Source organism: Carica papaya, chromosome 3, assembly GCF_054855325.1.
Source record: "Carica papaya isolate Zhongbai chromosome 3, ASM5485532v1, whole genome shotgun sequence".
Taxonomy (NCBI): Eukaryota; Viridiplantae; Streptophyta; class Magnoliopsida; order Brassicales; family Caricaceae; genus Carica; species Carica papaya.
Window position 1 is genome coordinate 33450225 of NC_142311.1, and position 21488 is coordinate 33471712.

Below are 21488 nucleotides of genomic sequence, written 5' to 3' on the forward strand. Positions count from 1 at the left end.
GATTAAGTTTGAATATCTACGAGTGAAATAAAATATTATATTGTAAATAAAACATTGCATTTTTAATTTTAAAATTTTAAAAGTAGAATTCCATTTTAGAAGTTAATAAGTTGCATTAAATCTTAAGAACATACTCAACAAATATTATGAATTAGTGTTAAACAATCCATCGTCATGGAGACAGAAAAGCCCAATTCGACAATTCAGCTAAATCTAAACGGCCCAGTTGAAGTAGCAAGGGATCCCAGTTTAACAATGGCGGAAACTGGAAATTCCTGAAGTTGCTGAATCCAAACGATCAAACACCGGCAGAATGTCTCGCAAGCTGGCGGAGCAGCTACGGTCTCGCTCAATAAACCCATCGCCGTTTACAACTTCATTCTTCGATCTCAGATTCTTTGCTCGTCTGCTTTCTTCCACTTCTTCAACTGACAACGCCCGATCCCATACTAATGCCACCGCCGGTCCTCACCAGTTACGCAAGAACTCATCGTCTTTGAAGGAGCCTGAACTCGCCAAATTCGCCGCTATTGCTGATTCTTGGTACGCGCTGATTCAAATACGTTCACCTTCTTTAAGATTTAGTTTTCTCTATTTTTTTATATATGTGTTTCTTCTTAGATTGATGAAAGAACTTGAGTATATATCTGTAACTTTGATGGTATTCTGATATGTGTAGGTGGGATCCTGAAGGGCCTTTCAAGCCGTTGCATCTGATGAATCCTACAAGACTGGCTTTCATACGTTCTGCTCTTTGTCGACATTTTAGGTGTGCCGACTCTATATAATTATTTTAGACCTTCAAATTTATGTGTATATTTTATTTTCTATGTAGAATATTCCTTTATGGTTGATTAGTTCTTTTGTTTTAGGAGGGATCCTTGCAGTGCTACGCCTTTCGAAGGGCTGAAGATTGTAGACGTCGGTTGTGGTGGTGGAATTCTCTCAGAGGTATATTTTTTATTTTCTCTTTTCCTCCTCTAATGCTAGAGTCCTCCAGTTTCTAGCTCAGGATAGAATTGTACTGCGCTGCACCACCTTTGAAGATTTCAATTATTTCTAGATGCTTTACAGCAATGGCAAATGCATTTTTGTGTCTGCTAGTTAGGATTCGTATACAAAAACGTGGTTTAAGGATTTTTGATTGCGTGTTCTTCGCGGTGAATTAGCTCTTTTAAACAGTTACGGATTTTTGGTTTGAGGGCTTTAAACCTTACTGAAAGGGCATTTGAAGGACTTATTTTAGTGATAATAGATGCTAGGTAATTATTTTTATTTTTTATTTGACTTTTAAATTGTGAAAATGTATTCTTTCCGCATGTTTTATCGCTCATTTTGTTTTCGGATTATTTGATATCAGATAAATTATTAGGTGCCAACTCTCCTATTTTCTTTTTTGCAGCCTCTGGCACGAATGGGTGCTACAGTTACTGGAGTTGATGCTGTGGATAAAAATGTCAAGATTGCTCAGCTTCATGCTGTAACGTTTTTCTTATTCAATGCTCTGTAATTATCTGATAATGCACATGATGCTTATAGTTTGTTGTGAACTTTCTAAAGCTCCTAATTAGAAGCTTTTTCATCACTTTGGCAACAATATCTCGTCCACACATCTTACTTCAACTACTAATTCCTACAAATTTTTGGTGACCTTGAGTTGACGTGGATTTAAAATTAACAAAATCACATGCTAAGTACTTTATTGGGGTATAACATTCCAGTTTTGGGTGCTAAATATCACTGCTAACTTTATTTGAAAACTGCATGTCACAGTTTCTTCCATCTAAAAGTACAAACTTAGTGTTAATTTCACGAGTGACTGTTTTTGTTTGTTCTTGTCGTGTCCTTTAACATGGATATTTTATTTTGCAGGATTTGGATCCAGTGACTTCAAGTATTGAATACTGTTGTACAACTGCCGGTACTTGCTAATGCTATTTGTTCCATGTGTAGGTCAAGTTTTCTAGTCATCTTAGTCCTGCTGTTGTATTTGTGTTCAGTATGTTCACTGCATCTTTTGGAAGGGACTGTTACAAATTCCTCTATGAGTTGGTCTAAGGGGGTTTATTTGTGATGGTGAACCTTGGGATTCTTGTTGCTCCTTAAGGGATTACAATTTCTTAAATTCCGTTATGGTTGTGATTAGTATTCGTGTCCAGCTCTAGTTTTGTAATCAACCTGTCCAAATTCCGACCTTGATTATTGCGGCTTTTGGATATCCCTAATAACATAACAAACTTAGTTTAGTGGTTCATTGGATATGATGGTTGTCAATTGTCAGAGTATATGGTGTTATCTCTTGCTTGAAACACATTTAAGTTCCTATATCTTTTGATACTTGAAAGCTTATATGAATGATTTTCACGGGCAGAGAAGCTAGTTGAGGAACAGAGGAAATTTGATGCCGTGATTGCTTTGGAGGTACTCTCTCTCTTTCCCACTCATCCAGTATAGGTTCCCACCGTAGCTTCTTGTGCAGAGTCACTAGCTCAACTATGATTGACATGTCCCAATTTATATTTTTTTGTTTGCCCAAAACATCATCTCTTTGCATACTATCTATTTCCAAAAGTATCAATGCATGGTTAAAAACCCATTAGAATTATTAGATTTGTGAACTCAGATTACCAGCTGTGAATACCCATATTCCTATAAGATTAAATTTGAATATACTTTTTCGACCATTAATTGCAAAAAGTATGGGATATAATTATGGAAAATGGACTTGTCCTTGCCATGTGTGGACTTGCATCAATGGTTTTTCTTTCTTTTGCCTGTCTTTCCTGCCCTATAAACTATAGGTGATTGAGCACGTAGCTAATCCTGCTGAGTTCTGCAACTCTTTGGCATCATTGACGGTTCCTGAAGGGGGAACTGTGATTTCGACAATTAATCGTTCTATGAGGTCATATGCAACTGCCATAATTGCAGCAGAGTACATACTCCGCTGGGTAAGATTTTTTTTTCAAAGATTACTGCTTTGCGTGGTTTCTTTCATTACTATAAATTATGGAATAAGGTCATGCATCAGACGTATTTATATGGGTGGATGTTTCCAATTTTCAAAAGTATTCACCCATGACAGATATTCGCATAAAATTGGTGTTTCAAGAAGATAGTTGAGATTCTACTCTAGACATTTGTTAAAGTAGATTTGATACATTCAGCATTCCAGGTAACACAGATATGACCTATACTAGGTGTGGTTTCCTTTAGTGCTGGGATGCCTTTATTAAATTAGAATAATTTACAGAAAGGTGAAATGATGCCTGCTGTGCAGTTTGTGGTATTGAAAAAGAGAGGAAATAAATTAAGGTGAAAAAAGAGATCATCATATTGTTGGTACTGGGGATTTCTTTGTCCAAGAAGAAGAGATTTAATGATTAGCATGTAAATTGAGATTTACTAAATTTTTGCCAGATTATTTGCTTCTTGCTGCTGCTGCAGATGTTATATTAGAGGAATCCTATTGAAATAAAGTTGACGAGTCAAAAGGATATGTTTTGTATCGGTTTCCAGTTTTAGGTAAGGTGCATATATACAAGTACTCGAAAAAAGTATCAGCGTCCAAATATCATTTAAACATGTAGGAACCTAACAAAGGGACATGCCTTCTGAGATGTTACATGAAATCTCAATTGGCTCCCCATTTCCCAACCTTCTTTGATATGCAAAAGAAAGGGAAGTAAAAACATAATTGGAAGATCTCTTAGACATAATCTTAAATAAATTTATTATTTATGCCACCAATATTATGTTATTATGTTCGCACAAATCCTTGCACCACTTGAGATTTCCTACTCTCGGGTGGGAATTGATCAAGCTATTTATAATGTAATCTGCATTTGATTTGATTCAGCTCCCAAAAGGAACACATCAGTGGTCAAGCTTTCTTACACCGGAAGAGCTCGTCCTAATTTTAGGGCAAGCTGGAATCGATGTAAGTGGAATCTGTTCTCGCTCTCATATATGTTCCGAATCATTGCAGACATTGATAAAACTCAGTACTTTTATGTGAAATTTGTTAAGGTGAAAGAGATGGCTGGGTTCCTCTACGACCCATTGAGGAGAAGATGGTTCCTATCCGATGATCTTAGCGTCAACTTCATCGCTTTTGGCACAAAACAGAGCGGGGAAAACAACGATAGCCATCTTCCGGAATAGGTAGATTCTTCGAAATTTTCCGTGACAGGTTCCAATTCTTCTGGGTAGGGAGAAAACATGTGAGAATTTTTGCATGAAGTGTTAATTTTAGTTTTAAAGTTACAAATAGGAAATTTTTTATCTTTTGAACGAGTAAATTCTGCTTGTTCATGTAGTTAAACAGAGCCTATGCTTGATTCAGATGAGCTGAATAAGGAATATCAATTCAAGTATAAAGTTGAAAATTAAATGCATTACAAGTTTTATTTTCATTATTACGAAATAGTAAAATCATATATTATTAAATGGATATTGAATTTTTTTAAATTAATCAAATAAAATTAAAAAAATAAAAATAAGATTATATTTTTATATACCAAATACAACCTATAAGTTTTAAATATAATTTATTTAATTTAATATAAATATTAATAATAAGAAAACAAAAACAGTACATATATATATATATGAACTGAAAAACCGAAGAGCTAAAGAAAAAAAGAAACCGGCCCGGTCTGACCCGGCCCATGAGGAAATTAAGTTCGGATAAATGCGCTATTGAGCACTCCGAGAGTAATTCAATTTGACACGCACAATATTCCTCTTTTCACCGACTCTCTTCGAGTACGAAATATCATATACTCGCTCTCTTCTGTTGACACGATAGCTTTCCAAGGCCTTTAAGCAATGTGGCGAATCGGTCGAGACTTTTATCCGATCAAATTTGATCGATTACTCAACCATCCCCCACAGTGGGGCCCACACCGCTGCTTAAAAGAAGATGATGATGATGATGATGATGACGTCCAAATTGGGATTCACAATTTCTAATTTTATTTTTATAAATTATTATATATATTTAAAATTTCTGATAATTTTTTTTCTTTTATTGAATATTTTAGTTTTAATTAAATATTCAATTTTTAAGATCATTTCCAGTAAAATATTTGTTTTTTTTTTTACTGAATCTAATATAAAACATTATTAATTTAATTGAATATAATTTTAAAAATAAGTTATAGCAAAATTTTAAATTTTATTAATAATAAAATATTTTATATCTTATTATATAATTTTGTATTTAATTTTACTATTAATATAAATAAATTTCACTTTCTCTGTAAAATTCACCATAATTGAAGTATACACGATTTTGATTATTTATACGCTCCGGCCTCTCCATTTTCCATGTTTCTCTGAGATCTTTTCAGATACTTCCAATTTTGTTCTAGTGAAGAAGATAATCAAGCAACGCAATTTCAAGAATGGAGATGTCGACCAAGGTTAAGGGTCGTTTGGCCGTACTTTCAGCTCATTTGGCAGCGGTCGTCGATTCGAGTGCGGTGAGCCAGAATTCGCAAATTATTGAGCCATGGTGCACTTCGGCTCATGTTATGGCCTCACCTCACGGCTCCCTCAAGGGAACGTTAGCCGTCGTTGACGAGAGGACTGGAAAGAAGTACCAGCTCCCTGTTTCTGAGGATGGCACCGTTAAGGCTGTTGATTTGAAGAAGGTATCATTTCTAAAGAAGCTGAATCTTGTGGAAACTGTTTCCAATTTATTATGATTGATTCATTTTTAGTAGGTTTGATTTATTTATTCCTCTCTCTCTCTCTCTCTCTCTCTCTCTCTCTCTCTCGCTCTCTCGTTATTTTGAAATTGAAGGATTGAGGTTGATTGAATCGAGCATCATGTTATCAGTTTGAGTTTGTTGCTGCTATAGGTGTTTTACTTTTGATAAAGGCGTTGGCCTTTTTCCTTTTTAGGAAACGTGATTATGAATTACTGGTAGTTTTTCATTTGGTTCTGCCCGTGTACAGTTTATCGGAGACACGACTGTTTTTATATTGTTCCAATTCGTAGCTGTTAATTTTTGATAATGGAATTGCACTTGTGTGTTGCAGATAACAACAGGAAAGAATGACAAAGGGCTAAAAGTTTATGATCCAGGCTATTTGAACACGGCTCCTGTTCGATCATCGATTTCTTATATTGATGGGGATGAGGGAATCCTCAGATACAGAGGTTATCCAATTGAGGAGTTGGCTGAAAGGAGTTCTTTTCTCGAGGTGGCATACCTCTTGAGTAAGTACGAGTATCCTCATACCTAATCATGGAAGATGCGAACATTTAAATTATCCCTTTTCAGCAATTTTTTGGCCTTGGAATTTGATCTATTTTCAGAAAAGTTGGTAGAATGTTTTGCTTGTATGAATTCTATGTCCATGATGTTTCAGTTGCACAATGTTTTGAACAAATGAATTCTACAAAAAATATGGAATTCATTTGCAGATATACTTTAGATTTAGAATGTGGATAAAACTATCGATCTGAAGTAAATTGTACGTACCTTTTCTTTTGGAATTTATTAATTTCAAACTGAGCCTTAATGTCAGTACGAATGCTAATATCTGAACCATGTCAAACATCCCAAGTTTGTGGATTTACCTTCCTTTTCTTTTATGGTTGTCTGGTTGGTGCCAGATGAACCACCTTGTTGAGCTAATCTTAACTTTGAATGCCCAAAAAACAGCCCTATTGAAGAGGGCTCGAAATTTTAGACACTGATTGCTTCGTTTAGTATGATGAAAAAAGTTCCATAATATTCAACTAACTACATGGTTGTCTCCATCATTGTGATTTCCTCAATATCTTGTGATGGTAGTACTCTACTTGTAGAATACTTTCCCTGAAACCTCTGAATGCTGCAGAATGAGTAATTGTAAACTGAAGTCTTCAATTCTGCTGTGAAGGGATGGCTGGTAATTCTTCAGCACTATATAACTAATCGCTGGGTTTCCAAATGTTCCAGGCCCTGTTATTTCCTTTGTTGGTTGAAAAAATTATTCAGGCCCTTGATTTACATACTTGAGAGCAGAAGAAAAAAATTCACTTCAAGGGAATTACTGGCTTAGAAAATGCTAGGGGGTTGTATATGCTAGTAGGCTGAAGATAGTTGATGTCTGGACTCACAATCAGAACTTTTTATCTTTATCATGCGATAATATTTGGTTTTCTTTTCTATTTTCTGCTCATTATAGATTAATATTTTCAAATTAAATATCGTTAATACAAGTTATGAATGTCTCAATCCTCAGTTGCACTCTTGCATCTATATTGGTTCAGTTCTTTTATATCTTTTCCTTTTCTTTCAGTGTATGGGAATTTGCCTTCAGAAAGTCAGTTATCCGACTGGGAATTTACTGTTTCTCAGCATTCAGCTGTGCCACAGGGAATACTGGTGTGGTTCTCTTACTTCTCAGAGTACTTCCAATATTTAATTTCTCTTTTCTGATTCCCATTTCGGATATATAAAACTACATTGTTTGACAACTTGAATGCATTTTTGAACGAGGAAGGGGGAATTTTGAGTTTTGATGGATGAGCTTGAAATTATCCTTTTGCATTAAGAGATAGAAATATAACTATCATCTCCACCCACGACAAATAAGAAGCTTGATGTATTCCTTCCTCATTTGAGCTGAAGTTCTTATTTCTAATTGGAACAAATCTGTGTCTCTTTTTGTAGGATATCATACAATCGATGCCTCATGATGCACACCCAATGGGTGTACTTGTGAGTGCAATGAGTGCCCTTTCGATCTTTCACCCTGATGCAAATCCTGCTCTCAGAGTAAGTTAATTGTTTAGTTGAAATGATGTGCTTTATATGTCTCCTAACATCATTGTCTTGTAAGGCCAATTTGCCAAGTACATAGTATTCTCTTTTATGCAATGCTTTATTCTGAAATTTAATTTTTATGCAAGTTCCTTCTTGTCTGTTTCAATGTTTAAGCAAAGGGAAATACTTATGTTGACATAAAATGTGCTCTTTTGGGGACTTTTAACTAGGCACCTGAATTTGGATTAGGAGTTCTGGGGCTCATGTCTTTCTAGCTCCTGTGGCTCAGGAACTATTACCTCATTTAAGATTGATAGCAATGCTTTATAGCAATGCTTCCTTTTGTTGGCTCAGGAGGATTGCTTTTCCTCTACTCTTGAACTTTTTCTCCCCAGTTTTAAGTAATATTTTCAGGATGTTTGCACCATTGGATTTGATTAACTGAAAAAGTTAATTACTAGAGGCAACTAAGACTTCAATCGGAATTTGAATTAGCAGTTCTGGGGCTCATGTCTTTCTAGCTTCTGTGAGCGCAGGAACTATTAACTCAGTTAAGATTGATAACGACGCTTCCTTTTGTTGGCTTAGGAGGATTGCTTATCCTCTACCCTTTAATCTTCTCTCCTCAATGTTTAAGTAATATTTTCAGGATGTTTGCTCCATTGGATTTAATTAACTGAAAAAATTAATTACTAGAGGCAACTGAGACTTGAATCTAATAAGTTTTCTTTCATCTTAGTGGTTATTGTTAAGTGCAAATTTCTATTTCACCTTGATGTTTGGCAAATGGAAAAAATGTACCACTATTTATTTTATATATCCTTTTTAACTCTGATTAAATATCTTTTGTTGGTGTAGGGCCAAGATCTTTATAATTCAAAACAAGTGAGAGACAAGCAAATAGTTCGCATTCTTGGGAAGGTTAGCTTGTCATGTCTCTCCTTTTTCTTTCAGTATTGTCTGCTCACTCCTGCTGCTACTTTCTTTTTCTTTTTGTAGTTTTTTTCTGCCATCAGTATCTAATGTAGTTCCAGCTGAATATCTTACTCCTTTGTCTCCTTATACATAAATCTATATTTTATTTGCAGGCACCAACTATTGCAGCTGCTGCTTATTTGAGGATGGCTGGAAGGCCTCCTGTTCTTCCTTCCAGCAACCTTTCTTATGCTGAGAACTTCCTATATATGCTGGATTCATTGTAAGTTTCTGAATAATCTGGCTTTCTTTGTCATATGTTGGATGGTCATACAGAATAAATTTGCACAAATGAAATGCTAATTGTTTCTTTAATGTTCATTCCTAAGAGGTCATTACTAATATCGTGCCTCTTTTTCATATTTCAACTTTTAAAACTGTTAGTGCTTTTGATGGTTTCAATAATATAATCGAGGTTTCACTGGAAAATTTGCAGAGGCAATAGAACTTACAAACCTAATCCTAGACTAGCTCGGGTACTGGACATCCTTTTCATACTGCATGCTGAACATGAAATGAATTGCTCCACAGCTGCTGCCCGGCATCTTGCATCCAGGTAGGCCTCTTTGTCTTGGACTCAAGTAGATCACCCAAAAGATGGCTGATTGCAGTGTATGACTTTGTTGCAGTGGTGTTGATGTATACACTGCTATTGCTGGAGCTGTTGGTGCCCTTTATGGGCCGCTTCATGGTGGAGCAAATGAGGTACGCACAATAGTTACACGCCCAATCTCATAATCTTAGGCTGCATCTGGCATCTTGGGTCTAGTACACTAAGATAGGATAGTTGGGGGGTTTAGTACACTAAGATAGGATAGTTGGGGGATTTAGTACGCTAAGATAGGATAGTTGGGTAACCTAGGATATGATAATTACTATGGATAAGATTCTTACCTAATATATGTATGTTTCAGATGATTTGGACACGGAGATTAGTAGAGTAAGGCTAAAGACCATATTGCTCTTTTTCTTAATTCATAATTATAATAGCAGTAGCATCACAATATTTCTTTTAAAGGGATAGAGGTGGAAGACAAAATTGAAAAGGACATTTAGATTTTCTTGACCGCTGCTTAGGTAGGTAAGTGCTTCTCCACCTCCCATTGAGCACTGCTTAGTTAGGTAAGTGCTTCTCCACCTCCCATTGGTTCAAGGATGGGTCGGGTCTTACTATATTCATTAATGAATGTATCACCAAACATTGGGTAGACTATGAAGTAGTGTTATTAAAATATTTGAGATAAGTGTTGCTAAAGTTGATGATAATGAAGTGAATTTCCGATAAGCAAATGTGAGCTGTTATTTTTTCTCCTACTTTTACTTTGATTTATTCTCAGATTTTGTGTTTTATATTGATTGTTACAGGCAGTTTTGAAGATGTTAAATGAGATTGGAACCGTTGACAACATTCCAGAATTTATTGATGGTGTGAAAAACAGGTGATTCTTCACATGTGAATTAAGGATAAAGTGCAAGTAGCACCAGCTAGTTTAGTATATCCTGTAATTACCTCTTTTTTAAAAAAATATATACGCTCTCCCATATATTGTTAAGAAAATCTATTATTTTGATATTCTCAGTTTTCTTTTGTTGAACTTACTTTATTGCTTATTCAACTTTTTGTTAAACTTGAATTAAGGATAACAGTTTATATTAATAAAGAAAAGGGAAATATCCGAAACTGGGGTGCTTTTATTTCCAGCATTTACAAATTTCACCATCTATTTCTTACTATTTCTTGCTATTCATTGTTTTTTTTCTTCATTTTCTTCTTATTTATGTGGAGGATGCCTTCTTCTCCGTGATTGTATTCTTCAATCGTCTTTCTTTCTCTAACAAAACTTCTTATTTTATCCCAAAAAGGGAGGGAAATCTAGGTTGGAATACTACTGTTATTAATACAATTTACCCAAGTTATAGTTGTCAGTTACCTTCTGTCGGGATGACCTCCTTTTGAATTGTATATCTTATTGGAAATGTTTCATTGACATTCTTATCCATTTTGGTTAATCCAGGAAGCGGAAAATGTCAGGCTTTGGGCACCGTGTCTATAAAAACTATGACCCCAGGGCAAAGGTCATAAAGAAACTGGCGGAGGAAGTATTTTCTATTGTTGGCCGAGATCCTCTTATTGAGGTGTTGTTCTACTGTCCAATCACATTCCTTATATAGAGACAATATTGTTCCACTTCTCTATTTTCTTGCACGATATTTCAAGTATGCTTTTATTGGACTCAAGTGAATCAAATCCTTACACATTTCTTAATTTCTGGTTGAGTTCTTGATATTGCTTTATTTGTATTTTCTCAACTATAATTGGAAGCTGAAACAATAGACGATCTTCATGCATTGTCTTCTGCTCTTTGTAGGTAGCTGTTGCTTTGGAGCAGGCTGCACTATCTGATGAGTACTTTATTAAGAGGAAGCTTTATCCAAATGTTGATTTCTATTCTGGGTTAATATATAGGTAAGGATAAAATATCTCTAGTTTGAAAATTTGGTTTAGTAAATACACCTGAGTGACATGTTATATTTCCTCTTCTGAGCCTAAAATTGGTGATACATTTCTTGTATAGGGCGATGGGATTTCCACCAGAGTTCTTCACTGTTTTATTTGCAATCCCTAGAATGGCTGGCTACTTGGCACACTGGCGAGAGTCTCTAGATGATCCTGATACAAAGATAATGAGACCACAACAGGTTAGGGCTTATCCTAATACAAACATAATGATAGTGTGATTTGCTCTTTATTTTGCTACATGGAGTGTACTTTCCCCTTTATCTAAAATGGCAACCGTACTGTGATCTTTTAGATATAAATGAGACCAAGTTGAAAGTTTGTAGGAAATGTTTTGCCCTCTTGTTATAGATCCTAGCTCGGATGATTCACGGAAAACCCTTCCCCTCCCGAAGAAAGGAGAGAAGGAAAAGAGTTCTGAATCATAATACAAACTAAGAATGATCCAAGAAATATTTGAAAAGACTACAACTCTTATGTTTTCATCAGCATGCTCTACTGATTTTAGATGCCTACCTCTATTTTGGGGAGCCCAATTTCTTCAGTTGAAAGAATTCAGTGTTGATATCTGACACAGCTGACTTTGATCCTGATCCTTTATTGACCTCTTTTCTTGTATAATCAAATGATTGCATGCTGATGATTCTTTGTTTGGGATGCGTATTGGAACTGACTCTTCAGGTTTACACGGGGGCATGGTTGCGACACTATATGCCACTCCAAGAGCGGATGCAATTAGCTGATGGAGATAGGCCAAGTCAAGTGTCAGTCTCAAATGCATCCAGGAGGCGGCTGGCCGGATCTGGGGTTTAAACTTTGTACTAAATTTCTGGAGAGGATCAAAGGAAATAAATGTCAGGAAAGAAATAAAGCCATCTGAACAAGTGTCAATTCAACCTTTAGCTTTCACACATGTTTCACAGGTTTACCATCTGCTTCATGCTGCCTGCATGATTTTACTTGACCTTTATTGTTGAATGTGTCTTGAAAGCTGTGTAGATCACAAGTGCGTAGGCAGAACTCTTGCATTAGCTTTCAAGAAAAGAAAGTTCATAAGAAATGTAGAATGCTGTTTGTAAAACTTGGTTTTCATAATTTTATTTTAGATTAATTCTCAAAGTGAAATTGCAATAATATAAGCCTTAAATTTTATTGAAAGTGGTAGAATTTCATATAGGGATCTATAAATCTGTAATTTTATTTATGTCAGTGATTCTTGGCCATAAATAAAAGGTAGATACATGTAATTTATATTATATGGATGTTATTATTATGTTGGGTTTAGTTCTGATATGAATTTTTATTGAATGTGTTGGAATTAAATTATAAAATAAAATTAAATAGTGGTTGGTGTATTGTAGTTTTAACTCATCACATTTAATGTATTTTTAATTTAAATTCAATAATTTACATACCAAACCAGAAGAAAAACAATGATTGCATTTTACTAGTTGGTCAATTAAATTAAAATTATTTATGTATTTTACAATTTTTATTTATACAGATAGAAGATATCATAAATTACTATAAAAATTAAATTAAAAAATATTGTATTAATAAACATTTATAAATAAAACTACAAATGATAATTTTGTAATGTAACTTAATTTAATTTATGTATGACAAATGTATCTTGAAATATATATTTTGGTTATAAAAATATAAAATACAAAAAATTCTAATTTATATACTGCAGAAACATAATAACAAAATGATAATAATTTACTCGGTAATTAAAAAAAAAAAAAAACATTTATACTAACTGGGACAGGTAGTCGGTGTTCATATTATTATTATTATTATTATTATTATTTTTAATTAATCAAGAGAGAAAAATGGGGGTTCCATAATTCATAATCATCGAAAAGAGAGAAACAACCAGACGAAAGTTCCTGCAACAGGTAGGACCCGCCTATTTAAATCGGCGATCGGAACTCCGGTCGTAGCGCAGAGCTGTCGTGCTTGTTCAGGCAGAAACACCCTTAATTCTCTGCACCCAACTGTTATTCAGTCTTCTTTCTTCTTCTTCTCTGTGGGTGTTTGTGATTCGTTGATAATCACCCGCTAACCATCAGAGGATAGAGAGGTATGTTCTAAAACCACGAGAAGATCTCGATCACGGTTCTTCTTTTTTTATGGCTTAATTTCTCAGTTTTCTCCAACGGGTTTTGTTTTTTTAGCCGCGTGTCTATCTGGGATTTGTGCGATTTGTTGTTATCAACCTCGATTGGATTTGTTTGCTTTTGATCTAATGCTCAGATGTTGGTATCGGTGGGGTTGTTATTGATTTCTTTGTTAATCTAATATAAGCCTCCCCATTGTACGTTTGGTTTTCAGATGTTAATTAGGAAGAACAATTTTCGAAATTCAGATGATTGACAAGTTGTTGCTCAAATTTCGAAAGCTTTTAACAGCACCATCTTGATTTTGGTGTTCATTATCTTCTAAGTCACTTCTGTTAGAATCATTTGTTTGCGTGGTTAAGTCTGTATTAAATCCGTGTCAATTTTCATAAGCTGATTAGTTTTCTTTTTAAAAAATGAGAGTAGGAAGGTAATATTGGTGCTAATGACTTCTGTTAAATCATCAATTACTTGAATATAAATTGGTTTTCTTCAGTAGGGTTTTAGATCAAAATTCAATAAAGGTGTCTTTTTGAGTGGAATTATGCTTTGAATTGTATAGTGATGTTGTTCAAACACACTACGGAAACCTATACACTTGATGGGTTTGGAATAGATTATAGTCTTAGTTTGATGTGACTATTTAAATCTCATACTAGTAACCATTGCAACAGGCAAACTGTTTGTTTTTCATTTTTCTTATCCGCTATCATTTTTTAAAATTGGTGTATGCCAATTCAATTGAGTGTATATGTACCACTTCATGCTTCTTTTTTAAAATGAGGGACCTTGATCTTATTTGAGTAAAGAAATACCGAAGATACTGTCTTTTTCTTGGTGTAGTGAGATAATCTTATTGAAAAGGGAAAAAGAGAGAGATTAGGAAAATAAGCAGTTTGCAAGGGGTGGGAAGAAGCAACAGTGCTGAAAAAAATCATGTGAAGAAAGTACCTGTTTTTGCCACCCACTCCTTGACCAAATTTATTAACTTTTATTATGAATCTAGTAAGATAATACAAGTCTTGAATTTTCTAAAGAATGTAATTTGCAATTTTGATCTGCCAAAAGAACATCTTTTACTTCTTTATGTGTGTTGGCAAGGAAGGTGGGTTACTATACATGAACTAAGTTGGAAGAATACTTCTGTTGGGATTGAATTACGGGTGTAAAATGGAAATTTTGGAGAAGATTAGAAGAATACTTCTTAGGTATTCTGCCTTTAAGACTTATTTGAATATGAAGTAATGGCTCACTAGAGAGCAGAACCTCTCAATATCTAGAGTTTAAGTAACTTTAACATTTGAAGGAAATTCGGGTTGACCTTCATATCATTCCATTATAATCCACAAATATAATTGGAAGGAAAGAACATTTTGGCAATATAAAAGTTATCCTGCTAGATAAGTAAGTAAACTGCATGAAAAACTAAACACAACTGATCATCAACTGCCCATGCTGAATTTTCCTCACCAGCTGGTTGAGGATGCATAAAATGGTTGTGTTGCATTAGCTCCCAATTGATGTCTGTAATATATTTTCTTTTCTTATTGAAAAAAGGCTGACTTGGTAAGGAGTAAGGACTCATCTACTGCACAAGCTGAATTCTACTTACTAGCTGGTTGAGGACTCATAACTGTGCTCTTGTTGGGTCTATTCCTTGATGTCTTTAAGATATTTTATTACTGAATGGGGGAATTCATAGAGAATCTAAAAACTTTGTTCTTATTCTAGCTGCTAATGAGAGAATATCATTTTCTTTGTTTCTTCTTTTTCTAGTCAGAATATGCCAGTTGGTTTTAGCACTTAAGTGTAATAATATGTAGAAAATATTATACCTTTAACGGGGAAAAGCTTAATACACTCTTAATGGTTGTCTACAGTTTCAAGAATTATAAGTCAGAATAAGCTTGGTTATCTGTTTAATTGTTCTGCTTCTCATTGTTATTACAGTCACAAATCATGAATAAGATTCTCTCCTTTCCTTCAAATTGAAGATAAATATTCCAATGTTCTTGTTGATAAATATAAGCTCAGGCCATATCTTCTTTCTTTTAGGAATTTGGAAAGATGTCTGGTCAAACCCAAAGGTTGAATGTCGTTCCAACTGTGACAATGCTTGGAGTTATGAAAGCACGTCTTGTTGGTGCAACAAGAGGTCACGCGCTCCTCAAAAAGAAGAGTGACGCTTTAACTGTGCAGTTCCGGCAAATTCTTAAGAAGATTGTATCTACAAAAGAATCGATGGGAGAGATCATGAAAACATCCTCCTTTGCTCTGACTGAAGCCAAATATGTTGCTGGTGAGAACATCAAGCACATTGTGCTTGAGAATGTTCAAAATGCATCTCTTAAAGTTCGATCTCGTCAAGAGAATGTTGCTGGTGTGAAGCTTCCCAAGTTTGAGTATTTCACTGATGGTGAGACTAAGAATTCCCTCACTGGATTGGCCAGGGGAGGTCAACAAGTTCAGCTCTGTCGTGCTGCTTATGTGAAAGCAATTGAGGTTCTTGTTGAGCTTGCTTCACTTCAAACATCTTTCTTAACGCTTGATGAGGCCATCAAGACTACAAATCGTCGGGTTAATGCTCTAGAAAATGTTGTGAAGCCCAGGTTAGAGAACACAATAAGTTACATCAAAGGAGAGTTAGATGAGCTTGAAAGAGAGGATTTCTTCAGGTTAAAGAAGATACAGGGATATAAGAAGAGGGAGATACAAAAACAACTTGAAGCTGCCAAGAAATTTTCGGAGGAGCAGTTTGCAGAGAAGGTTTCTTTGCAGAGAGGGATCTCACTTAATTCAGCACATAACTTGTTAGCTTCAGCTGCAGAGAAGGATGAGGATATAATCTTCTGATGTTGAGTTGCTCACAGGGTAGGGTACTCCGTGAGATGTGAGTTTTGCTGTGTTGCTTGTGTTCTGGGAAACACTTTTTTATTATTCAGACACAGAACCGGATGTTTTGAATAATGGTGTATGCATGTTTCTATTTAGCTGCTTTGAAATATTTGTAATTGTTGCCTAGACTTGTTTTTGGTTTACAACTGATATTCTCTGAGTCGTTTTTCTCCCCTTGACTTCCCCATTTTTGTGTATGCATATATCATTAAGGGAAGCTGAGTTCCTCAAAAAAGGGAAAAAGATTGTTGCCTAGACTTGTTCTTACTTTTAATTCCTCTGTTTTCTTTTTTATTTAGTGTTACAAAGAGATTTTATTAACGTAGAAGATCAGAAGTTAATATAGACAAAAAGATAACATTCATTAAAGATTATGCAATTCAGATTTCTTGCTTGCAGTAAATTATGTGTTCATCTCGATTACGAAAGATTTATAACTTAGTTAAGGTTCACGAAACCAAATTCTTTTATCAGTTTCGAGTGTGCGAGCATCATCATCAGTATTATAAATGTTAGTATCTATACTTTTGTTGTGGGTAAATTATAAATTAATGATAAAGTCTAAAGAAAATATACCAAATTTACAAATGCTGGCACACCTCTTGAAAACTAAAACTAAAATAATACACTATAAAAGTCAACTACTTTTGATTGTAACCTGAAAAAAGAGTGATCTAGCCAGGCAGTACCGTTGAAACTTTCTACTTTCAGTATATAAAGGCAACATGTCAAGCATGACCTCCTACTGCTTGCTGCAATGGAAAATTGCCTACCGCAACACTAAACATACAACGAATGCTTTCGTATAATGAGTGCTTCTCCTAGCAGTCTGATTGCGCTGGGGTTGATATGACAGCTCCGTCTTTCTCTGTGGTGATAATACTTTGCCTCCCTCTTCCAGTAAGGTCAAAGAAAGGGTGTGTGTGCAATGCAAAGCTGGATTTGCAACACCCAGGTGATTGTTTGGAAAATAACAGATTCTGAAATTCATGTAAGGATGTTTAGATTGAATTCCAAGTGCATAAGGAGCATAAAATGCTTTCAATTGTCTCGGGAAAGACTCAAATAGTACAAGGCACAAGTTGAAGAAAAAGGGAGCTGAACTGCTTATGCTTCAAAATCAATACAGTTGTCTAGTACCGGATATATTTAACATTGGATTATTCCAAACCTTGACGATACAAACATTCAATGTTCCTTATACACAATAACAGCAAGACTTGCAAACCTTGCTTCTACTATCTCCTCTCTAAAGGCCTGGTATGCTTAGAAGTAGAAGCTGAATTCTTTCCAGCAAACCCACCTGGTCTTACAGCAGAAGCAGCACTGTGTGACAAGAAGCAGGCAGAAGGAACATTGGAAGTTTGCAAATGAACAATTTTAAGTAGTTCATGGACAATGGGGAATAATTACCTGTAACCTTTTTGCACCGCATTTTTTTTCATGGCTGCAATATTTTTCATTTCTTGACTGTTTCAAGTAGAAAGATAATGTCAAAAGAATCCTTCAAGAATCCTTTGGATGAATGAAAGCCTCAAATCATATACATGCATAATGGTCCAAGACAAACATTACCTCTTTAAAAGATCTATCTTTGCTTTCTTCATCAAGTTGCTCTTTGTATTAGAAATATTGAAGCCAGGTCCACTACCTAAAACAAATTATTGAATGTAAAAGAACTTAAATATTCTAATTCTTCAGTATCAATTCGAAAACTGTCAAAATTTCTCGAAACTCCAATAACAAAACCACAGGACTCAATCAAAAGGAATTTACCTCCAAAAAAACTTCTTTTGCTGCCAGGAGGAACCTTTGTGCAGAGCTGAATTTGCCGGCTTTGCTTCCCTATGCAAGTTGAATAATTGGTAAAAATTTTAGACGAACCAATCAAATAAAGATTTGCTAAAAGCTTTATTGTTCATGAATGTAACTGAAGAAGAATGTATGCACACAAAAGAAATCCCTTTTTTCTTTTCGACGTCACTTTATGCAAGAACATGAAATAAACTATACTCCTGAGAAATCCATCTTCCCAAAATGATTGCAGTCAGAGCTAAAAAGAAGACTAAATGATACTACTGATCTTTAGTTACAATCTTTGCTATAAAGAGAAGCAGGGTTAATTGACTTGTCTAAGCAGCATACACCCGAAAAATCATAAGGTCATATACCATCTTCAATTTCATATTTTATAGTGATATAACTGGTTTAAAAATAAAACTATTTTGGTGCTTGGTGAAAAGCTCATGCTACAATATGCCATACAATTTCATCATTACAACTACAGCAACTGGTGGCAATGTAGAATAGAATTCATTTCCTGAAAACAAATTTCTTAATAAGATGATCACTAGAGATGTAATGTCTTCTCAACTTCAGGCTTCAGGAACTCTCGCATGAAGTTCCTGCTCTCATGACTCCAACGTGCATGCGTTTGCTAACAGCCTGAGTCGCTGACTAGTGCACAGATCATAATTTGAAAGCAGATTGCTCAAAAATGTAAGAAATAAATAAATACTCCAAACAGATCATAGTAAACAATGTAACAAACAAATACGAGATCAAGAGGCAAAATGAAATAAAAAGCAAGAATGTTTATATTTTATTCTTTAGAAATAAAGAACATACGTGCATCTTCTTTCTTGTACAGTTGTTTAAGTCGGTCAACAGCTTTGTTCTCGGCCTCATGGACATCTTTCAGCTTTGCCTACAAACGACAAGACATGTATAAATCACATCAATGTTTTTCTTAATACAAAAATAGAAAAATGAAAAAAAAAATTGCATGTAGAAACTGCAGTAAAATTAGAAAATATGCTAAGTTACCTCATACAGTTGTTTCCATCTAAATGCCACTTTCTTCTGCTTCATCCTCTCAATCACAAGATTAACACTCTTAGCTCCAAACTGTTTCTCATAGAATATCTTCCACAATTTATCAGTCACTGGACTAAGATCTCTTCCCTGAAAGATATCATAATGACATAAATAAGATCCTTAAAAGCATAATTGAAATATTTAGTGGGTGTTCGGGGTTGTTTCCAAGCTCTACCTTTACAAGCACCCTAATCCAAACTACCAGTGATGTAGCCAGAGCTAAATTTTTATTCTTCATATGCACAAATTTGTTTCTTTACATTTAAATTAGTGCATGAACTGGGACTTATTTAGAAAATACAGCTCAAAATAAGGGCCGAACATAATATATATATATATATATACATTGATAATATTAATGGTCCATGATCATTTAACTAATAATGCAGGAACGTTTAAACTTGACAAATTCATAAGAGTAGGAAAACTTTCTTTGGGCCAGGAGGGGCAATGGCCTCCCTTGCTCCCCATAGCTCTAATTGCATCTACCTGTTTCGCAAAATAAAACTCTGCTTATAAACACTTGCTTGTTAGGTGTTTAAAACAAACACCTCTGTCCTAACTCTGTGCAATAAAGCACTTTTTCTTTTAAAATGTTCAATTGCTTATTTTTCCTTGTACATTGTCTTTACAATATAAGAATTGCTTTTTTTTAACAAAACACTTTTATTAAAAAAACATAACTACTTATTTTCTAAATCACATCCACTGACTTCAAATTGCTTATTAGCATTATCTAAATGGTGTGATGTACTTTAAGTCCTAGTGTTGCACCTAAACGCATTAAATTGCCAGTAAGCTTTTTTTTTTTTTTAACCAAAGCCAAACAGCCCCTAAACCACAACAATATATAGCTGAACTTACTTTTGAACTCTTCTCCACGTGCATCAACTGATCTATCGTACAATGGGGCAAGATGTGTTCAAGAAGATGTAAATCTGTCTCACCAACATCTCCAAGGTATCTTACATTATCTATCGCTGTCCTGATACAAAGATCAACTAGTGAAGGAACTTGCTTATCCAACCCACTGATTCTCTCGTATTCCAATCTCATCTTCTCAAGGCGCCCTGAAGAGATATAAAATCAATTCACAGAAAATATTTATATAGTTTGTGATACAAAAAAGACTGGTAATCATAAGAGTTATATTTTGTTCAATTTAGTATGATTGACGAAAGCCACTGAGAACATACAAAATCCAACCAAGAACAAGAAGTGAATTGGTGAACCATATTTGTCTTTGCAGATACTAATTCTTTACAGGGACTAATCCAGTTTTTTTTTCTTGTTGGTTCATAGAAAAATCATTGCGACTTAATAAGGAAAGCCAATCTTCTATTTTTTTCCATGTTCCTGCAAGTGAAGCTGGATTTCTTCCATTGAAGCACCAATTAAAGGAATTAAGTCAACTGACACCCGCAAGCTCACTTCTTTAATATTCCAAGAAACTGACAATTTTTTTTTACATGCATATATCCGAAAATAAATTATTTTCCGCAGTTTCACAAAAAAAAAAAAAAAAAAATTCTTCAATTTATTTTTGTCTGCAATAAAACAGAATATCAAAAGAACAATAGTTCTTTCTAATACAATCCTCTTATGGAAAAAACAATCATAATTTTATTCTTCCCATTCAATCTTCTATGCAGTCCATATAAATTTAATTAAGTCCGCATTGACGGACAAACTGTTTAGAGTTTTTTCTCACAAAAAAAAAAAGTTCATAACCAGGCGATACAGAATATAAGCAAAGGGAAAAAGCTAATAATTAACCAACAAAAAATTACAGCTGTTTGATACCCAATCGAACACCAAACTGATCAACATACTAGATCTAAAAGAACATGCTTTGAAATTAAACACAGAGGTTAAAGATCGATCGTAGTAGGAAAATTCAGGATCACAATTCAAAAGCAAGAGAGTTTGGAATTGAAGAAATCACCGTTGGGTGGCAGAAGCGAGCGAGGAACCAATGGATTTAGAGAGTATCCACAAAAAAAGCAAAGCGAGTTGATCCTGAGAATGCTCGTAGAAGAAGAGACCAGAGAGAGACGAAGACGATGAGGTCACCTGTGGATTCAGCCGGAGTCCAGACCAGATGATATATGGCTTTGCCCTCTGCGGTCAATTTCTATTTTAATTATTCCTCTTTTTTTTTTTTTTACTTTAATTACCACACCGGAAGTTTGTGAATAATGAGTAGGAAATATCCGTCTTTTTTATTAAATTTATAATTAATTAAATATATTTTATAAATATTAATTAGGTTTCTTAAATAATGTGATAGTTAGAATTATACAATCAAATACAAAGATTTTCACAAGTACAAAT

The 21488-nt window shown here is 34.6% G+C and overlaps 4 protein-coding genes across 6 annotated transcripts; 3 read left to right on the plus strand and 1 right to left on the minus strand.

Moving 5' to 3' along the window:
- Positions 1-181: 181 nt before the first annotated feature.
- Positions 182-4415, plus strand: COQ3 (coenzyme Q 3). 3 transcript variants are annotated; one of them, XR_015818063.1, is made up of 10 exons: positions 182-543; positions 680-769; positions 873-951; positions 1403-1480; positions 1873-1921; positions 2372-2421; positions 2802-2951; positions 3448-3525; positions 3860-3940; positions 4030-4048. XR_015818063.1 is itself a non-coding variant. In XM_088216662.1 (9 exons), exons 1-9 carry the CDS (start codon positions 314-316, stop codon positions 4162-4164), a joined length of 942 nt encoding a protein of 313 aa, XP_088072788.1. In that variant the 5' UTR covers positions 187-313; the 3' UTR covers positions 4165-4415. The 3 variants fall into 3 exon arrangements, 2 of the variants coding, with proteins under 2 accessions (XP_088072789.1, XP_088072788.1); XM_088216662.1 differs by lacking the exon at positions 3448-3525 and having other exon boundaries at positions 187-543; positions 4030-4415; XM_088216663.1 differs by lacking the exons at positions 2802-2951; positions 3448-3525 and having other exon boundaries at positions 183-543; positions 4030-4415.
- Positions 4416-5274: 859 nt separating this feature from the next.
- On the plus strand, positions 5275-12417 carry LOC110815011 (citrate synthase 2, peroxisomal). Its single transcript, XM_088216664.1, has 13 exons — positions 5275-5657; positions 6049-6229; positions 7300-7385; positions 7674-7778; positions 8625-8687; positions 8855-8964; positions 9178-9297; positions 9371-9446; positions 10107-10180; positions 10757-10877; positions 11111-11208; positions 11318-11441; positions 11941-12417. The coding sequence occupies exons 1-13, from the start codon at positions 5409-5411 to the stop codon at positions 12070-12072; spliced, it is 1539 nt and encodes a 512-aa protein (XP_088072790.1). The 5' UTR covers positions 5275-5408; the 3' UTR covers positions 12073-12417.
- A 667-nt stretch (positions 12418-13084) lies between these two features.
- On the plus strand, positions 13085-16437 carry LOC110815087 (vacuolar ATP synthase subunit D (VATD) / V-ATPase D subunit / vacuolar proton pump D subunit (VATPD)). The gene is made up of 2 exons (XM_022042743.2): positions 13085-13345; positions 15438-16437. Exon 2 carries the CDS (start codon positions 15450-15452, stop codon positions 16233-16235), a length of 786 nt encoding a protein of 261 aa, XP_021898435.1. The 5' UTR covers positions 13085-13345; positions 15438-15449; the 3' UTR covers positions 16236-16437.
- Positions 16438-16825: 388 nt separating this feature from the next.
- On the minus strand, positions 16826-21305 carry LOC110815117 (transcription elongation factor B polypeptide). Its single transcript, XM_022042772.2, has 9 exons — positions 21100-21305; positions 20019-20224; positions 19104-19241; positions 18906-18984; positions 18054-18122; positions 17853-17928; positions 17691-17747; positions 17506-17603; positions 16826-17257 (listed from the first exon to the last, which is right to left on the minus strand). Exons 2-8 carry the CDS (start codon positions 20208-20210, stop codon positions 17516-17518), a joined length of 699 nt encoding a protein of 232 aa, XP_021898464.2. The 5' UTR covers positions 20211-20224; positions 21100-21305; the 3' UTR covers positions 16826-17257; positions 17506-17515.
- Between the last annotated feature and the right edge of the window lie 183 nt (positions 21306-21488).